Below are 21,155 nucleotides of genomic sequence, written 5' to 3' on the forward strand. Positions count from 1 at the left end.
AAACGGACTAAAACCTTCAGATCTTCATCAGCAGACGAGGTTGGCCAAATGTTGTATCAAGCAACATGTGGCTGAAAATGTCGATAAAAGCCAGCAAGTGACACCAGGTTACATTTATTGAGTTAAAGTACTTAATTCAAGGTCGTCTCAGTTTTCAGACTGTTAGCAAAGTGAAACTATTAAAAGTATTGTGCAAGCCTGCCAAAGTTAGGCCTTGTGTGTCTCCAGTTTGTGCAGTCAGGACAGACTACACAATGAAACCCCCCCAGGGTAAAACACTGACCTGTACTGGAGTACATGTTGTGTACAGTGAATATGCAGAATGTTTGAAGCTCATATCAGGCTTCTCACGTTATTCAGAGAACAGATGCAAAACACCAGTTTGCCATCAAGGTCAGTTTTATAGTATTTTTATCCTCAGCACAGCTCATACAGTAATGCATCATATAACAGCCAAATATGGACATGAGGGGCTTCAAACGCATGACTGCTTTCATATTCAGCACAGCATGGCTCCTGTGCTCTCTGCTGCTTCTGTAAAGAGTGGAAAGAAACTGATGTGCATATTCCCCCCCAAAGAGCTTGACATGACAGTTTGGCCTTCTCCTCCTTTCAGCCGTGCTTTTCATGAAGATTCAAGAATTCATCAAAAACTCATCTGAGCAGCAGCTCTTGAAAAAAAAGAAAAAGCGAGCTACTACAAAGAAATAAACCACTGACTATTTCATCGATTCATATTGCACTTAGCCAAACTTAGAAAGAAGCTGTTGCAACTGATTTAGACCCCTGTGAAGATCACTAACTACTGACAACATGCAACCGCAGTTAGGCTGTTCCAGGAGCATCACACTTCCTATTTTCATTCGATATCCTTTAGTAGTTTATGTTCCCAAAATGACAAATATGAACATTTTCTTAACAAACAGGAAATGCATTAAATCACATGTGCAAGGTGACTTCTGTTAACAAGGCTGCAAATATAAGCATCTTCATTTGAGAGTACAGTCATTTCAATGAAACAACCTTTTTAGAGGCAAATAGCCAACCACCCACCTATACCCTTATTGATTTAAGTGGTTCAGAAGCCTTGCAAGGACTGGCCAACAAACCCTATGTGCAGAACCAGGACACTGATGAATGGAGCATAAGAAAAAACATTGTGTAGTCAAAGCCTAATGTCTTCTATAGAGTTACATTATCATGCAGGTAGTGATAAATCATCAGCAAGTCACTCTGTCACCCTAGGTCACACTGTAGTCTGACTCAGTCCACTGCCTGAAATCACTACATCGCCACATGTGGAGTAATCCACTGCTCAAAGTAGAGAGAACGGGACCTTTTTAAAGGTGAAACTATAAACTAGTGACGTGTTTACACAGTAATGTATTATTTAGGCGAGTCTTTAACAAAAGGAAAATCAGACATTAACAGTTCTGTAACGACAAACCTAACCATGTGCAAAGTCCTGGATGACATTCAGGGTTCAGTGCTTTGGTTGTGGACAGCAGAGAATTATTCCACACCACAGCAGGTGGTGTCAGCGCTGTGTGTGAGACAGTATACAGGAAGTGTGTTGGTGGAGTGGCTGATAACTCTGGGCACTGGTTTAAGATGTGATCAGTCAGACCTTAAAAATCAAAATAACTTGAGCTAAATGACACACGAGTTTCTCATTTCTTGCTGCGCAGCCGTTTGGATTGCCGTGGAAGGTCTGAGCTTTTTCTGGTGCGTTTTAGCGAAGACCCTACCTCACCCTCTGTCTCCCTGGGTGAGGCTGCAGCCACGCCTGTCAAGACAGCAGCAGATGTGCTGGCAGCAGTGAAAGACACAGCAGAGCTGCTGGATGTGGAGGGGACAGTTGTGTTGGGCCTGGGTCCTCCGATAGCAGCAGCGCTACTCTCCATCAGTTCACGGAGCTTGTGCTCCAGCTCTGCGAGGCGGGCGTTCTGCTCAGCGATCACCTGGCTCTGTTCCTGCAGCTTCTGCTCCTGGTCCTGCAGCTGCTTCTGCTGCTCCAGCTGCTTGACCCGAATTTCCTGCATCTCCCTCCGCAATACCGTCATCGATGCCCCGTTCACTTTCACCTGCTGCTGCACCTTGGTCATCTCAGAGCGAGAAGGTGTGTTCTTAGCCAGCAAGGACATGGTGGTCAAAGAGGTAGATGGACCTGCCACTGAGGGCACAAGACACACATCTGAGTAAAGCGTGTTCCAGAGTTAGCATAGCGTGTGATGCAGAGCGCGTGCAGAGCAGTGCAAACAACCAACGGCTGGGGTGGCACGTAAGACTAAACAGGACGATGACTTTCTCATCTCTCACATTTAGCGACAACTCTGATACAAATGGAAAGCCACAAACGCACAACCACTGTGGCTCACATGTTGCATTTAAAACCTTGGACACCCGGTGCAATAGGGATGCGCAACTATTATTGTTTTTGTCACATTTCAATTACCTGGTGCAGAGCCAATGAGGCGACCAGACAGATCGGCTCCCGGCAGTTTCTTCTTCAGAATGGGGACGATCTTCTCATCGAAGTACTCCATGGCCATGGAGGAGATGTCCCTCAACTCCTGCAGAACCTCATGAGCTCGCTGAGGTGCTCGGGTAGAGTTCACGTAGCGCAACACGCGGTAAATCTCATCTATAACCTGATGACACACAACAGCACGTGATCAGGAGAATACAAATAACAGAGAAATAATGAGTGAAACAGGCTTTTAAAAGCTCGATGCGGCATTCATGTGTGGGGAGCTGACCTGGTCGGAAGAAACAAATTAAAAAGGCTCTGGTATGAGCCACTACTAACAGTTAAAGCATAGTTTTTAATGGTCACATGTTGAACTGTGGTGCAGCTAAGACGTCCTAAACCAGCAGCAACGGCACCAACCTGATTAAAGACGGTTTCAACATCAATAATCAAAGAAATAGTTTTCCTTTTTAATCATGCTGGTACTGTTGTTGATTTAGGGCATTTTCCTTCCACTGCAGTTCAACATGTGTGTTAAGGCCCTGGCCATATTCTGAATCAGTGTGTGTTCTGTGCCTTTAAGAGTCTCTGCAGGGCCTCCACGTGATTGGAGGAGCCGTTTTGGGCCGGCTTTGACCTGCCACCTGCTGACTGACACCCACTATGAACTGGCCATTTCAAAAACCCTGTCTCCCGCAGATGTTCCCCAGGCAGCAACAGCAGACCTGTCCTCGGCCTCCAAACTGGCAGTGCTTGATCTTGTAAATAGCACTGAAGCAGAAGGGGTGAACACCCTATTTTTTTGCACTTTTTCTCTTGTTTATTAAATTAGGGAATTAAAGGTAGTGCTTGTGTTTTGTTTAGTTTGGTTTCGAGTAGGGTTTAGGTAGCACTTCTTTGGAATAGGTTGTTTTGTTTATTATTTTGACCTTTTTTCACCCTGGAGTTTATGGTCTAAGGAGTTTGGAAAGAAAAGCATCTGGACTTCTTTAAGTTGCTTGAAGACGTCTTCGAGCAACTTAAAGAACCTTCACAGACCTGGAGTTTATGCTTTCAGTTTTGTTGTTATTGGTAGCAATAAACCTCACTCTTAGATTGACTATTGGGGGACAGGGGTGTGGAAACCCTGTCAAAGTAGCCATTCACTTTACTTGAATCTCAGTGCTAAGCTCAGATAAAATAATTATTGTGGGTGATTTTAACATCCATGTAGATGCTAAAAATGACAGCCTCAACATGGCATCTAATCTGTTATTAGACTCAATTGGCGTCTCTCAAAATGTAAAAGAACCCACCCACCACTTTAATCACTCTCTATATCTTGTTTTAACATATGGCATAGAAACTGAACATTTAACAGTGTTTCCTGATGCCCTGTACCAACACAGAGCAGAGCAGCTATCTGAACGCTACTCCAACAGAGGTCGATCATCTTGTTAATAATTTCACCTCCTCACTACGTACGACTCTGGATACTGTAGCTCCTGTGAAAACTAAGGTCTCTAATCAGAAGTACCTGACTCCGTGGTATAATTCTCAAACACGTACCCTAAAGCAGATGACTCGTAATCTGGAGAGGAAATGGCGTGTCACAAATTTAGAGGATCATCATTTAGCCTGGAGAAATAGTTTGCTGCTTTATAAGAAAGCCCTCCACAGAGCCAGAACATCTTACTATTCATCACTGATTGAAGAAAATAAGAACAACCCCAGGTTTCTCTTCAGCTCTGTAGCCAGGCTGACAAAAAGTCAGAGCTCTTTTGAGCCAACCATCCCTTTAACGTTAACTAGTAATGACTTCATGAACTTCTTCACAAATAAAATTTTTATCATTAGAGAAAAAATTACCAATAATCATCCCACAGATGTAATATTATCTACAGCTACTCTTAGTACCATTGATGTTAAGTTAGACTCTTTTTCTCCAATTGATCTTTCTGAGTTAACTTCAATAATTACTTCCTCCAAACCTTCAACGTGTCTTTTAGACCCCATTCCTACAAAACTGCTCAAAGAAGTCCTGCCATTAATTAATTCTTCGATCTTAAATATGATCAACCTATCTCTAATAATCGGCTATGTACCACAGGCCTTCAAGCTGGCTGTAGTTAAACCTTTACTCAAAAAGCATCTCTAGACCCAGCAGTCTTAGCTAATTATAGGCCAATCTCCAACCTTCCTTTATATCAAACATCATTGAAAGAGTAGTTGTCAAACAGCTAACAGATCATCTCCAGAGTAATGGTTTATTTGAAGAGTTTCAGTCAGGTTTCAGAGCTCATCACAGCACAGAAACAGCTTTAGTGAAGGTTACAAATGATCTTCTTATGGCCTCTGACAGTGGACTCATCTCTGTGCTTGTCCTGCTAGACCTCAGTGCAGCGTTCGATACTGTCGACCATAATATCCTATTAGAGTGATTAGAACATGCTGTAGGTATTACAGGTACTGCACTGCAGTGGTTTGTATCATATCTATCTAATAGACTCCAGTTTGTGCATGTAAATGGAGAGTCCTCTTCACACACTGAGGTTAATTATGGAGTTCCACAGGGTTCAGTGCTAGGACCAATTCTGTTTACATTATACATGCTTCCCTTAGGCAGCATCATTAGAAGACATAGCATACATTTACACTGCTATGCAGATGACACCCAGCTCTATCTGTCCATGAAGCCAGATAACACACACCAATGAGTTAAACTGCAGGAATGTCTTAAAGACATAAAGACCTGGATGGCCGCTAACTTTCTGCTTCTTAATTCAGATCAAACTGAGGTTATTGTACTCGGCCCCGAAAAGCTTAGAAATATGGTATCTAAGCAGATTCTTACTCTGGATGGCATTACCTTGGCCTCCAGTAACGCTGTGAGGAACCTTGGAGTCATTTTTGACCAGGACATGTCCTTCAACGCACATATTAAACAAATATGTAAGACTGCGTTCTTCCATTTGTGCAACATCTCTAGAATTAGAAATATCCTGTCTCAGAGTGACGCTGAAAAACTAGTTCATGCATTTATTACTTCCAGGCTGGACGACTGTAATTCATTATTATCAGGAAGTCCAAAAAACTCACTGAAAAGCCTTCAGCTGATCCAAAATGCTGCAGCAAGAGTCCTGACAGGGACTAGAAAGAGAGAGCAGATTTCTCCTGTTTTGGCTTCCTGTTAAATCCAGAATTCAAAACCCTGCTCCTCACATACAAGGTCTTAAATAATCAGGCCCCATCTTATCTTAATGACCTTGTAGTACCATATCACCCTATTAGAGCACTTCGCTCTCGCTCTGCAGGCCTACTTGTTGTTCCTAGAGTATTTAAAAGTAGAATGGGAGGCAGAGCCTTCAGTTTTCAGGCCCCTCTTCTGTGGAACCAGCTTCCAGTTTGGATTCAGGAGACAGACACTATCTCTACTTTTAAGATCAGGCTTCAAACTTTCCTTTTTGCTAAAGCATATAGTTAGGGCTGGACCAGGTGACCCTGAATCCTCCCTTAGTTATGCTGCAATAGACGTAGGCTGCCGGGGGATTCCCATGATGCACTGGGTTTTTCCTTTCCAGTCACCTTTCTCGCTCACTATGTATTAACAGACCTCTCTGCATTGAATCATATCTGTTATTAATCTCTGTCTCTCTTCCACAGCATGTCTTTATCCTGTCTTCCTTCTCTCACCCCAACCAATCACAGCAGATGGCCCCGCCCCTCCCTGAGCCTGGTTCTGCTGGAGGTTTCTTCCTGTTAAAAGGGAGTTTTTCCTTCCCAATGTTGCCAAAGTGCTGCTCACAGGGGGTCATATGATTGTTGGGCTTTTCTCTGTATCTATCATCTACTGTACAATATAAAGCGCCTTGAGGCGACTGTTGTTGTAATTTGGTGCTATATAAATAAATTAGTCATGTGACAGCTGAGTGTCTCAGCCCTGGTAGTTACTTGATCAAACCCTCCTGATGATGAGCCAACTGCAGACTGATTTCCATAAACCTTAATAGGACAATGCAATCAAACTGAACAAACTAACGAGGAAGGCTGGTTCTGTTGTTGGCATGAAGCTCGTCACCCTGGAGGTGGTGATCAGGGACAGAATGCGGGCAAGACTGCTGGCAATCATGGAAAATGACTCCCCCCTACATAACACACTGGACAATCTGAAGAGCAGTTTCAGCAACAGGTTCCTTCAACCTGGCTGTCTGAGGGAACGTTACAGGAGCTCGTTCCTTCATGCTGCTGTCAGACTCTGTAATTCATCCACATCAGTCAGGTCCACAGAAATAATCACACCTCACTGCACCCTGTCACTTCTGTATACCACCATAAATACCTGCACACATACTTGTCCTTTTATATTTATATTCATATTTATACCTATATCTAGGGCGGCTCGATTATGGCAAAAATGATGATCACGATTATTTTCACTGAAATTGAGATCTCGATTATTTGACGATATTTATTTAACAATAACAATGTGTTGAATAATGACTTTAAAAAATAATATAAAATAGTGCAAATACTGATAACAGTGCAAATGTTTGCAATATAAGAAATCAATGAAAAATGTAAACATCTATGTTTAGTGAACTTTGCAGTGTTGCTCTGTGGTGCAGCTACACTGTAGCAAAGTTTACACACTGTGTCTACTTGATCCAGTCTGACTCCATGAACCCATAATGTTTCCACACCACTGAAGGTTTTTACCTCTTTTTAACCAACGGCAGTCACTCTCCTCTCCAAATAACTTCTGCTTAGCTTTCCGAGCTTCCCTCGGGTCCTCTTAATTGTTGTGACGCGTGTTCGAAATGCAGAGAGGTGCGCTCGATTTGCCACACGGAGCAGCGCGAGAGTAAAGCATGAGGGAGGGACTAATAATCGGCTCAGTCATTTTTAATGATCGTTGAAAGCCCAGATCGTAATCGTGATTAAAATTAGATTAATTGAGCAGCCCTACCTATATCGCTATATTTAAAAGCACAAGAGCCATATTCAGCATCTGGATTTGACTAAAACTTGCTTTTATTGCTTTGGACTCATCTGTTTACCATCCTGCATGTAGCGCCAGACCCAGGAACAAATTATAGCATGTCACGGCAAACACCAAAGCGGGGATTCGTTTCACTTTATTAACAGACAGGGGTCCATAGAACATAAACTAAATACATAAAAAAGAAAAATAAATGTGGATTAATGTGGACTTGCTGCAAAAGGAAAAAATGAGCTTTTTAAATGAGAACTTTTCCCTTCTGTCTTGAAAACTACTGATGCTGCAGAGTTGTTTGCCAGTAACAGCTACACTAACCTTTCCGGGGATGAAGCAACACAGGTTGGAGTCCACATATTTCATGAAGGTCATGTTGAGTAGTGAAAGGCGGGTCTCCACAGCAGCCAGGATGTCAGCGTGACGGGCCAGGGAGTGGTTTCTCCTCTCTGACTCTCTCCTGGGAGAGAATGGAAACATGAAGAGAACTTTAAAGAATATCCATTTCTATGTATTGTCATTTATATCATTCATATGATCTTTTTCTTGACATCATTAAGAAAAAGATTTACTGTTCAAGACTCATTTGACTTGTTTTAGAAGTGGGATTCAAACTTGTTTGAAAAGGATCAGAAATAGAGCCTGTAACAGACACAGGAGGCACTCACAGCCAGCACAGCACAAAAGCCTGTGATGACGTCAAGAAACTATTGTAGGTTTGACTAAGAAACAACACAAAAAACCCCAAAAGAACACAGTGTCTGAAAGATGGAAGTTACTACTCCAATTAAACCTCCTTATTATATCTGTATTTGTAGGAGTTTCTCTTTCATAGAGGGCAAACGAGTGGGAGGAGAATATTGAAATGAATGACACAAACATAATTTACTGAGGTTTGGGGCATGGAGTTTACTGCCAACTGCACAAAATTAAAAGCTGAAAAGTTGTGGTTGTGAATACTAGACAAAGTGTTTAGACAGAGAAGTGCTTTCAGTGTTTAAGGGGTGTGTGTGTTTCACAGGCATAAAGTGATTTTTGGTTTATGGTGAGATGGAGGCAGATGATCCACTGAGGCGACGCCCAAAAGAAGCTGCCAAAAAAGGAGGCTGATGAGGGGACACACACACACACACACACACACACACACACACACACACACACACACACACACACACACACACAGTAAGGTAGACCCTACAATAATACATACAAGAGAGAGAAGATAGATACATATTGTGGACACAATACACCATGCTCACATATGCTGTAAGAATCTTGGCTTCTTGTTTACACAGAAACCAAGCAGAAGGGAAGAGAGCCTCTGACCTGCTTTTACTTTGTCTGGTAACTATTATCTGAAGCTACCAGGCCTCAGCATCAGGCCGACACCATGAACTTCACACGAAGGTCAGATAAATAGGGCTGGAATTAAAATGGTGACATACCGGCAGCTAGGGCTGGGCCATATCATACCGTTCACGGTAATACCGGTGTAATGTTGGGCAATGATAAGAAAATAAAATATGGCGATAGAATATGGGTAAAACACGCATGCACAGTGCCTTTGTTTACATACGCACACGGCGGCGACGCAGAATGAGAAGAGCGAAAGCGGATCGTTGAATGAAACCATGAACCTGAACTGGTTTGTAAAAATGCTGCAGCTTCACTGGTGTGGAACTGGTTTAGCTTTCGTCCCTCAGATACACAACAAAGCACTATTTTTGGTAGCGCATGCTAGCGGGCCGTCGTTATTACCGTGTTTTTTGGAAAATACGGCGCACTTAAAATCAATCCTTTGATTTTTCTGAAAGTCGACAGAGCCCCTTATAATCCCGTGTGCCTTATGTATGAACTCTGGTTGTGTTTATGACCTCGAAACGATTTTATGTGCACGGCGCTCGAAAATCTGTCAAATGTTTCAGTACGACTTTGCTAAGCTACGAAGCCGCACCGCTTGATGGATTGTCGGAGCGTTACGGCTATCGTAGGCGGAGCGATACGTACTGTGCTTCAACATGTTACCGTATTGTGTGTGTATAACCTCTTTTTAAGTTTTGTGGATATTATACATGGTTATGCTGAGGATGTGTCGGCCAGTTTCCACTGGAAATGCCTTTTGGTTAAACTGTCAGCGAGGAATTTGCACTGTTACGTTTTTATATAACTTTAATGCAGATAAAAAACAGCTGCTTGTTTCAGTGAAAATACATAGATGGGTTTTTTTTGCACTAATACAGTTGTGGAGTTGTAAAGTATTTTGTCTAGTGTCAATTATATCGTCAGTTATATCGTTATCGCAAATTTTCAAATGTATATCGTGATAAATATTTTTGGTCATATCGCCCTGCTCTACCGGCAGCCACCAGTAGAAATGTGAAAATCCCTGATGATTTTTGGAAAACTTGACCTTTGACCTTGAGGTTAAGATTACCCGGATTTAAACTCATCCAAGATTTTTAGTAGATGCACCTATGGTTTGAATTCTACGTCGCCTCATTCTTGAGTTGTTGCATTCACAAACTTGGGTGCCCACACTGCCTGCTCATCTGGCTGGGTGATAGCAAAACCCCATCAGCCTTTTACAGCTGAGGGGTAATAAAAAGGGTCTGAAAGCTCAGACTGTGTAAAGCAGTCCCAGCCACCAGCACAAATCCCTAATAAGGACACACAAATGACCCTTCTCTTGACATTTAGGTATGAACACAAAGCTGAACCCGTATAAACGGACACTGCAGCCTGACTGATTATCAAGCTTCTTCCCTGTTGGAGTTCAGGGTCTGGCCGCTGTGGTCGGCTTAGCATTCAGTCAGTTTTCACATCACTCTGGGATCGTGGCTAGCTTAGAATTAGCATGCTATCTGTGCATGTGCTTGGAAGGAGCTGAAGTTGTGTTAGCAGCATAATGCAGCTGTTTCTATCCTGGATGCAGTTTGGACGTTACCCATCATGCTCTCGTCCTTGATGGGAATCAAGAACTTAAATCCCACCCTACTGACAGAAGCACCTTACCAGAAGGATATCATGAGAACACACTTTGTTTGTTAAGGATGTTTTATTTGGTTTTGTCTCCCAATGTCCTAACTCACCAACCAGTACCTGTAGTTTTGTTTTATGAACAATGACTTTTCCCTCCTCTGCATTTAAATACAATGCTTTCATTTAGTACAAGGTACATGTGAATTTTGTATCCCAGCTTATGAAGAATTTAGAAAAAATACTTGTGCAAGGATGAGATGATTATGACAAAAAAGCGCTCTACATAAGTGCCAGCCAATTCATTCAGATCAAGGAAAAAGTATAAAGTCATTTCCAAGCTTCTTAAAGTTGGCCAAATAATTAAATAAAGGAGAGTTCCTGAAGAAAACCAGAGTGCAGTGAGAGTGGAATAACTTGTGATGTGATACTGACCTGGGCAGCTGGGCTTTGACTTGCCTCTGGCACAGGCTGTGGTAACGCTCCACCTTCAGGAATCCCTGATTCAGGACACGCTGGCAAATCATGTCCATACGCTTGCATACCTGAAGACAGATCAGAGAGAACAGGTGGACAGGTAATCTGATGAGTACGTAGCAATTCAGAGTTTCAAGTTATTTGCCTACATGGGATTCTTGACACAGTGCTTTGGATAAAGTGGAGGGCTTCCAGTCTCTACATTCACAGTTTTAAGAGCTGATACATTGGCTCTTATCATTCCTGTTGTTTTCAAAGGAATATTTACCATCCTCTCTTACAATCCTGCTGCAAAAACTACTCCCGGATGTCACCGTTAAGGGGATCAGAGGAAAAAGCAATGGCTGAATTCTACTTTGGGTTAGACTGGAGGAAACGCTTTCTGCTGCTTAAGGAAAAAGTCCACATTTACAGAAGTCATGAAGTCACTTTGTTAAACCTGATCATCAAATATCAACAGTCATTTGACACTGACCTGATACGCATCTGCTGACACAGCTGCACCGCTCATACTGGTAAGTAAGGTATGACACAGTCCACAGAGCATTGTGTAATGACAAAAAAATCTTCATTGCACATCTTGTTTGTATTACATGTCACAATACTTTGCATCAAGAGGGGAGTGTTTAGTAGCTATGAGTATCTCAGCAGGAAAACGGTTCGTTCATCTGCAAATGTCAGTGAAAACACGGGTAGTGCACAGCAGTCTTATTACCTCACTTAGCCAGTGAGCCACGAACTCCTCAGCAAACGCAAACTAACACATGACAGCGACTGATTCTGCACAGCAGGAGAAGAACGAAGCCTCCAGGCTGTGTGCCGAGCAGACTGAAGTGTAGGTGAATGGAGCTGCGAGGCTTCTACTAACCCCACAGAGTTACACAAGGACAGCCACGAGCCCGGTACTGGCTGCAAACAACTCCGTGACCAACACTCATCTGCGCTCTGACAGTTGTGTGATGGTGATAGTGTTGTGTCGTGTATCCCAGCCCTGCTCATCTCGGCTGTCTTGCTAATTCGAGGAGCACAATGCGGGCCGTGGCTGCAAACAGACGGCTCCAGACTGGAGCACGGATGTGAAACAGCCTGATGTCTGCGCTGCCTTTACACGAGTGCTACCCAAACAGGATTCGGAGCCCTGGCTAGCATTAGCTTTGCTGCTGTTTTTGTTCTCACCGAGCGCAGCAGGCTGATCTCATCGTAGGACAGGAAGTTGAGGATGGTCTCGATGGCCACGATGGGCAGGCCCAGCAGGGGGTTGTTCTGGTGCTGCTGGTCCGATGGAGGGGGTGTATGTCTTAGTGACACGATATCTGAGTCCAAGGACCCAACACATCCATCAACTCTCTCTATCACGGCCGCCATCTTGCTTTGAGACAGAGGAGCCGGAAATGACGTTTCAATAGGAAGCTCGTGCCATTTTTTCTTCAAAGATGGAAAAACGGAATCTGCTGTTAACAGCCAGCCGGACAGTGCGGTCCACAGTCATTTGAAACCACCATGAGCTGCAGCTCTCATATACATACATTAAATGCTGATGTGATCCTGTGTGATGAAGACAGCAGCCACACTTTGTTCATCAGAAAGTTGGTGCAGGTGAGCCAGGGCCCACACCTCACAATGTTTACTCTCTCGTGGTCTTTTCCACTGGTGTCAGAGTGGGATGGGGATGCAGTTTCACTAGGTGAGCTCTCCGCTAAATAGCCGCTGCCAGGGCTCGACTGGGACAAAAAATGGGCCCAGGCATTTTGAGCAGTTAATGCTCTACCTGGCAAAACGTTGCTAGACCCGCCCCTGCAGTTACCAGCTGTCAGCTACTTAGAAAACGATCCTGGTGTTATTTGTCTCTCAGAAACAGTTCATAACTTCCCTTCAACTCATTCATGTGACCTAAAAGGTAAACCTGTTTCTCCATCACCTGTTCAGCTCTGATGATTCAGTAAGGACATCTCCTGGTTTCATCCGAGTGGTGTCCAAAAAAATGACGTGGGCTTCATAGATAATTGGGAAACTTTCTAGAGGAAACCTGGTCTTGTTAGGAGAGACGGAATCCATCCCTGGGCCTTACACAGAGTTTCTGTCTGATTTCTCAGACTTTTTATCTGATTTAGTTCTGAGCTCAGATAAAATAATTATTGTGGGTGATTTTAACATCCATGTAGATGCTAAAAGTGACAGCCTCAACATGGCATTTAATCTGTTATTAGACTCAATTGGCATCTCTCAAAATGTAAAAGAACCCACCCACCACTTTAATCACACTCTAGATCTTGTGTTAACATATGGCATAGAAACTGAACGTTTAACAGTGTTTCCTGAAAACCCTCTCCTGTCTGATCATTTCCTGATAACATTTACATTTACAATAATTGATTACACAGCAGTGGAGAGTAGACTTTTATCAAAGTAGATGTCTTTCTGAAAGCGCTGTAACTAAGTTTAAGAATATAATCCACCCACTGTTATCATCTCCAATGCCCTGTACCAACACAGAGCAGAGCAGCTATCTGAACACTACTCCAACAGAGGTCGATCATCTTGTTAATAATTTCACCTCCTCACTACGTACGACTCTGGATACTGTAGCTCCTGTGAAAACTAAGGTCTCTAATCAGAAGTACCTGACTCCGTGGTATAATTCTCAAACACATACCCTAAAGCAGATGACTCGTAATCTGGAGAGGAAATGGCGTGTCACAAATTTAGAGGATCATTATTTAGCCTGGAGAAATAGTTTGCTGCTTTATAAGAAAGCCCTCCGCAAAGCCAGAACATCTTACTATTCATCACTGATTGAAGAAAATAAGAACAACCCCAGGTTTCTCTTCAGCTCTGTAGCCAGGCTGACAAACAGTCAGAGCTCTTTTGAGCCAACCATCCCTTTAACGTTAACTAGTAATGACTTCATGAACTTCTTCACAAATAAAATTTTTATCATTAGAGAAAAAATTACCAATAATCATCCCACAGATGTAATATTATCTACAGCTACTCTTAGTACCATTGATGTTAAGTTAGACTCTTTTTCTCCAATTGATCTTTCTGAGTTAACTTCAATAATTACTTCCTCCAAACCTTCAACGTGTCTTTTAGACCCCATTCCTACAAAACTGCTCAAAGAAGTCCTGCCATTAATTAATTCTTCGATCTTGAATATGATCAACCTATCTCTAATAATCGGCTATGTACCACAGGCCTTCAAGCTAGCTGTAGTTAAACCTTTACTCAAAAAGCATCTCTAGACCCAGCAGTCTTAGCTAATTATAGGCCAATCTCCAACCTTCCTTTCATATCAAAAATCCTTGAAAGAGTAGTTGTCAAACAGCTAACAGATCATCTGCAGAGGAATGGTTTATTTGAAGAGTTTCAGTCAGGTTTCAGAGCTCAGCACAGCACAGAAACAGCTTTGGTGAAGGTTACAAATGATCTTCTTATGGCCTCTGACAGTGGACTCATCTCTGTATTGGCTTCCCTTCATTGGCTCCCTGTTAAATCCAGAATTCAAAATCCTGCTAATCACATACAAGGTCTTAAATAATCAGGCCCCATCTTATCTTTTTTTTTTTATTATTCACAATATTTTGTATTAATTGTGGACACAGTTTATAAAGAAAAAAGAAGAGGGAAAATACAAACTGTTTACATTGAATACAAAACAGAATTTCTCAGGTGAGAACATTGTTTTGCTCTTTTAATTTATCAAACAAGCGACAAAAAAAATCCCAGTAAAAGGAAAAAGAGAGAGAGAGAGAGAAAACAAAAACAAAAAACCCAACAAAACAACAAAAGCCACAACCTGGGAGGGATTATGATATTAACTAACCCTTCCCTTAAGAACCACTCAGAAGTTTGCTACGACATCACTGAGCTTCACGTTCCCATTAACACAGACAGACACCAGACCTCTATGGAGAAGCAAATCCGTTAGTCAGCTGGAACATCCTTAAGTTGAAGTTTAGAGAAGTTTTCCAGAAAAACCCCCGCATTTTATCAAATGTGCCCTTTTGGTTCTGGATGGAGCAGTGGATCTTTTCCAGACTGAGGCACGACATGAGATCAGCAAGCCACCGAACATGGAGGGGCGGGGCAGCGGCCTTCCACCTCATCAAAATTGTACGCCTAGCCAGGAGGGAACCAAAAGACAGCACCCTACGCTTTGCTCTGGGAATATACTTATAATCCTCTCCCGTTGTACCAAAGACAGCAAGTAGGGGGCTAGTTTCAGGCCGGTAGCCTTGTTCAAAGTGCAGAAAACCACCTTCCCAAAATTTGCCAGGACAGGGCGGGTCCAAAACATGTGGGTTAGATTGGCATCATGAGACCCTCACCTGTTACAGCAAGGGTCTAAACTGAGATAAAGCTTAGCTAATTTGGATTTAGATAAGTGGGCCCTGTGGACTACTTTGAATTGTAACAGGGAATGACGGACACAGAGTGATGTAGAATTTACCAGAGAAAGGACTGAGTCCTAGACGTCATCTGACATAGATATACCCAACTCCTTCTCCCATGTGGACTTGAAGCCTACAACGGGAGCTGGGGTTACACTGCAGTTTATTATAAATGCCTGATAGTTGGAAATTAAGGAGCTCGTCCAGTAAGTTAGCAGCTGGAGCTTCTGGAAAATTGGACAGGTGGGATTGCAAAAAATGTCTGAGTTGTAAATACCTAAAAAAGTGAGTTTTGGGATACTGTATTTTTTTGACAGCTGATCAAATGATACTAGTTTATTGTGTACAAAGAGATCTTTAAAGCAAATAATACCTGCTCTAGACCAGACCTGGAACAAGTTGTCCAAGGTTGGGGGGAGGAATAGGTGGTTTGAAAGGATGGGGCTTTGAAGTGAAAAATTATTAAGATTGAAATGTCTCCTGAACTGCGCCCACACCCTGAGGGAGTGCCGAATTATCGGATTAGATGTAAAGTTGTCAATGGATAAAGGAAGAGAAGAACCCAGAAAGAAGGCAAGAGAAATACCCTGCGTTGAGTCTAATTCCATTGCCAGCCAGCTGGTGGGTCCCACACCCTCCCCAGACTTTAACCACTAGGTCAGGGACCGAATATTGGCAGCCCAATAGTAAAAGCGGAAGTTGGTGAGTGCCAGACCCCCTTCAATCTTAGATTTCTGTAAATGCACCTTAGCTACCCGTTTACCCTTCCAAATATAAGAGGAGATTATAGAGTCTAGAGTTGTAAAGAAAGACTTGGAGATGAAGACTGGTAAAGATTGAAATAAGTATAAGAATTTAGGAAAGATGTTCATTTAAATTGAATGAATTGACTTTGTGTTCAGTTTGACCTATTTGTAGACCCTGAACAAGTTTACTGCTTCGAAAAAGCATTGCTAAGGGTTCAATAGCTAGATCAAATAACAACGGGCTAAGGGGGCAACCCTGACGTGTGCCTCGTTTAAGTTGGAATGGTTTTGATTTCTGGCTATTGGTGCAAACAGACACAACAGGGGAGAAGTATAGGTACTTGATCCATGAGATGAAATTGGGACCGGACCCAAATCTCTCCAGCACAGCAAATAAATAGTTCCATTCGACACGGTCAAATGCTTTTTCCGCATCAAGCGAAGAACACATTCTGGAGTGTCATTCTACCGAAAAGCTGTCTGGGCCAGGGAACTTCCCTGACTGCAGAGAGAAAATTGCAGCGCTAATCTCTTCTTTGAAAAATGGCGCATCCAAGATCTCTCTGTGGGTGTCTGCCAGCTCAAGAAAGTCTAAGCTTTTAAGAAAATTTGTGATTAGTGAGTGGTCGGTGGGAGATTCAGAGGAATAAAGCTTCAGATAATATTCCCTGAACGCATCATTGATTTTGGCATGATCAGTAACGAGCCCATCATCTGAGTTAATGGCGGTTATACACTGACATGGCTTTAGACCCCTTACTTGGTTAGCTAGGAGTTTGCCCGATTTCTCCCCATTCACAAAAAATCCAGAATGAAGAGTGACTTCCCTATAGACAAAAAGACAAGAAAAAAACCAAAACAAAAACACAAGGGAAGACTGACAGCGCACTCTGTTAGTGGAAACAGCACAGTAGAAAGGTATGGAAAAGAAACCCTAAAGCAAAAACAAACTAATAAAAATACTAACCACACCCTGCCACCCAGTAAAAACAGAGAGAAAAAAGGGGGGATATAGTTACATAGACAATGGTAATGAAGGCAACACAAGTGAATAAATTAAATAAAAATAACTATAAATATAAATATATAAATTCTTCTACATCTGAGTTAAGATGGAACAGAAGGGTATGGAATTAAAACGCTACATCACCTGACCATATCTCCGGCGCCGACAGTGAGTCCAGCACCTTTTGAAAAGGTTGTAAGGTGCTTAAAAAACAGAGGAAGGAAAAAAAGGGGGGGTTATCGTCCGAGTAAAGGTGCTGTGTTGATCAGAAAGGCAGTCTGTCTCAGTTACTGTGCGGGTGGCACAGTAGGTTGGTGGTCGATGTATCACCGGGCCTCTTCAACGGAGCGTAGCCACCTCCTCTCTCCTCCGGCTAAGGTGATATGGAATGACTCAAGGTTACAACCTCTCTTTATAGACTTTGAAGTTCTGTCATGTGGAATTCTTTTCAGTGTGTCATCATTCTATGAAAGAAGCAAACAGACTGCATGTCTGTGATGCCACAGAGTAGACCAGCTCTAGCCAAGCCGAGTCAGGAAGCCTTTCTAATTTGTAATGGAAGTGCGTACCACAATTTAGGAGCTCAGAGAGGAAGTGTGGGGCAAGACCATTTAATGCTTTAAAAACAAATAAAAGAATAAAATAAAAGAATAAACGGAACTCTAAAATGGACAGGCAACCAGTGTAGTGAGGATAAAACGGGAATAATATACTTGTCAGAGTACCTGGGTCATTGACTCAGCGTTTCAGTTTGGACTTTTGTCACTGTAGCTGACGCTGAAATGTTTGTGTGGGTTGATTCAGTAGCCTGATGGCCTGTGGATCAGTGTTGGTCAAGTTACTTGAAAAAAGTAATCAGTAACTAATTACTGATTACTTCCCCAAAAAAGTAATCCTGTTACTTTACTGATTACTTATTTTCAAAGGTAATTAATTACTTAGTTACTTAGTTACTTTTTAAAAACACGATTTACAACCTGAATAGGTGATAAAGCGATAGATCTTTCAGCCCAATTCTACTTTTTCTGCATAATCCATCATACAAAATGTAATCAAATGGAAAAGTCTCTTTTTAAAACTTGTTTTATTAGTTTTAATCTTTTAACTTTATGCATCAAGCAAAAATGTAATTATCTGCAACATTCACTGACTGGAAGAAATTAGTTTAACATTTAAACCTATTTTCTGCACATTCCAGCACATAAAATAAAATATTTTGTGTGTTTACACTCAGTGTTTCAAATAGATGCAAGTAAAACACAGCAGAAAATAAATAAAGTCAAAGACTCAGCGGTCCTGTTGCTCTATTTTCACCTGTAAAGCAGGAGTGGGGTAGGCGGAGGTTTACCCTGGTGCAGGTGTGCTGCGGTCAGTGGAAGAATCCACGAGTTTCTCTGTGAGTTTCCCATTACGTCGTAGCTACTCGGTGCTTGTTGGAAGTTTAGGGGTTTTTTTCGCTGTAAAAAGAAGTTTTCTTCCCACGCACAGCGGACACTAATGTTTTTGTCCCTTTTTATGGAATCAAACTCAAAGTAAGGTCAGTACTTCCACGCTTTAAACGCTGCACGCTCATACTCTCTCTGCACTCGATATATGATCCATTGTTGATCTGCACACAGCTGTTGTCACGAACGTCGCACTCGCTTACGTCACTGTCATGAGACGTTCTCGCAGAAAAATCACGGTTTTAGTAACGCAGTAACGCAGCGTTCCTACGGGAAAGTAACGGTAATCTAATTACCGTTTTTGCAATAGTAATCCCTTACTTTACTCATTACTTGAAAAAAGTAATCAGATTACAGTAACGCGTTACTGCCCATCTCTGCTGTGGATTAGTGATGGGATTTACGGCTCTTTCGGCTCCAAACCGGCTCTTCAGGTTGTTTTGTTGCTTTAATTAATTTATTATTAACAATAATATAAAATTATGCACAAAAGTAATTACTAATGTAAAAAAGTGGCTTTATTTATATATGTTTATATATAAATAAATACGGTGGCCCCTAGAGACAAAACACGTACAAACTCCAAAGCTTTCACACTCCTGTATTGTCTGCCAGATGGTAGGAGTGTGAACAGTGTGTGCTGTGGGTGGGTGCTGTCCTTAATGATATAGTTTGCCCTGAGTGTTGTAAATGTCCTGTAGTGGTACTCCACAGATGAGTTGTGCCATTTTGATGACACGTTGGAGAGCCTTCCTGTCCTGAGTTCCCGTAGCACACTGTGATGGAGTTTGTCAGGATACTCTCCACTGTGCATCTGTAAAAGTTGCTGAGAAGTTTGGAGGTTAATCCAAATTTTCTCAGCTTCCCTAGGAAGAAGAGTCGTTGTTGAGACTTCTCGATGATCTGCCGTGTGTTATGGGTCCAGGTGAGATCCTCACTGATGTGGGTGCCAAGGAATTTGAATGTCTTCACCCTCTCCACCTGAGTCCTGTTGATGCATAGTGGGGCGTGCTGCTCTCTCCTCATTCTTGGGTCAATAACCATCTCCTTAGTCTTCTCAGCATTTAAGGAGAGATTATTTTCCAGGCACCAGCTGAGCCACCTCTTCCCTGTAGGCAGTCTCCTCTCCAGCAGTAATCAGCCTGACGATGGTTGTGTCATTTAATGATGGAGGTGTTGCTTTGGGAGGGGACACAGTCATAGGTGAACAGGTGTACAGGAGTGGACTGAGCACACAGCCTTGGGGAGTCGCTGTGCTCACTATCTTTGTACCTCATGTCCCGGTACCAACTCTGACTGCCTGGAGTCTGCCTGTGAGGAAGCCCAGGACCCAGAGACAGAGGGGGGTGTCAGTCCAAGAGTAGAGAGCTTTTTCATGGTGGGATGATGGTGTTGAATGCTGAGCTGTAGTCTATAAACAGCATTTGAACATACATGTCCTTGTTTCCGAGGTGTGAGAGGGCTGTGTGGATAGCTGCATTAACGGCGTCCTCGGGAGAGCGATTCCTCCGATATGCAAATTGCAGAGGGTCTAATCTGTCCGGGATGGCTTCTTTGATATGGGACATGACAATCCTCTCAGAACACTTCATTACAATTTGAAGTGAGTGCAATGGGGCGAAAGTCATTCAAACAGGTTATTTACGTGGGGAGGGGCACTATGATGGTGGTCTCGAAGCATGTGGGCACAGCTGACTGGGTGAGGGACAAATTGAAAATGTCTCTGAAGAGCAAACACTCAAAGCATGGCCTGGGATGTTGTCAGGGGAAATCAGTGATGTGTTGGAGGCCCTGCCACATTCGGCGGGATTCGAGTTGTTGTAGTATCCCTCCAGCTTCAGTCTGTATGTGGGTCATATCTGGCCTTTTTGTAGCGCTCTGTGCCACCAGAGGCAAACGCAGTGGAGTGTGCATGTAGCATGGAACGTACCTCACAGTTCAACCATGGTGTCTGATTTGGATATGTTTTGTAGCGCTTGGTGGGGACAATATTGTCAATGCATGTGGTGAGGTAGCTGGTGACCACTGGTGCATATTCCTTTAAATCCACAGAGCAGTCCTCTCTCATGGCAGCAGTCTTAAACACGTCGCAGTTTGTAGCACCAAAGCAGTTCTGAAGCACCGAATCAGTCTTTTCGCTCCAAGCTTTAGTAATTTTACTTACTTGGGGGGCTCGTTTGAGGAGCTGCCTGTTTGCCAGATAGAGGAACACAGAAATGTGGTCGGACTGTCCAAAATGCGGGCGAGGCACTGCCTTGTATGCACCTCTTACATTGCTGTAGACCTGGTCTATGATGTTGTTATTCCTTGTCGGAAAGCTCAAGTATTGATGGAACTTTGGGACCACAGTCCTGAGGGTGAAGTGATTAAAATCCCCGGCAGCAACAAACGCAGCAACTGGGTGAGCAGTCTCGTGTTTGCTGATGATGTCATGCAGTAGTCCTAGCGCTGTGGTCCAGTGTTGTTGATGTAAATGCATACACCGCCGCCTTTGTTTGTACCCGAGGCAGATGTGACGTACGGGACAAATCACGTTCCTTTTCACCTCAATATGGATGTATTGTAATTGGTCCAGCCCAGAGTCGATCATGACCACTCAATCCACCACCTTTCATTGTTTATAACGTTAGAAACAAACAAACAAACAACATCAGCCTACCTGGCAAATGCCC

At 42.9% G+C, this 21,155-nt stretch overlaps 1 protein-coding gene across 1 annotated transcript; it reads right to left on the reverse strand.

The window, feature by feature from the left end:
* Positions 1 to 381: 381 nt before the first annotated feature.
* fbxo28 (F-box protein 28) lies at positions 382 to 12,608 on the reverse strand. The gene is made up of 6 exons (XM_026190670.2): positions 12,422 to 12,608; positions 12,072 to 12,320; positions 10,854 to 10,963; positions 7,764 to 7,902; positions 2,456 to 2,651; positions 382 to 2,173 (listed from the first exon to the last, which is right to left on the reverse strand). The coding sequence occupies exons 1-6, from the start codon at positions 12,473 to 12,475 to the stop codon at positions 1,671 to 1,673; spliced, it is 1,251 nt and encodes a 416-aa protein (XP_026046455.1). The 5' UTR covers positions 12,476 to 12,608; the 3' UTR covers positions 382 to 1,670.
* Positions 12,609 to 21,155: the final 8,547 nt, after the last annotated feature.

The sequence above is a fragment of the Astatotilapia calliptera genome, chromosome 13 (genome assembly GCF_964374335.1).
Source record: "Astatotilapia calliptera chromosome 13, fAstCal68.1, whole genome shotgun sequence".
Lineage (NCBI taxonomy): Eukaryota > Metazoa > Chordata > Actinopteri > Cichliformes > Cichlidae > Astatotilapia > Astatotilapia calliptera.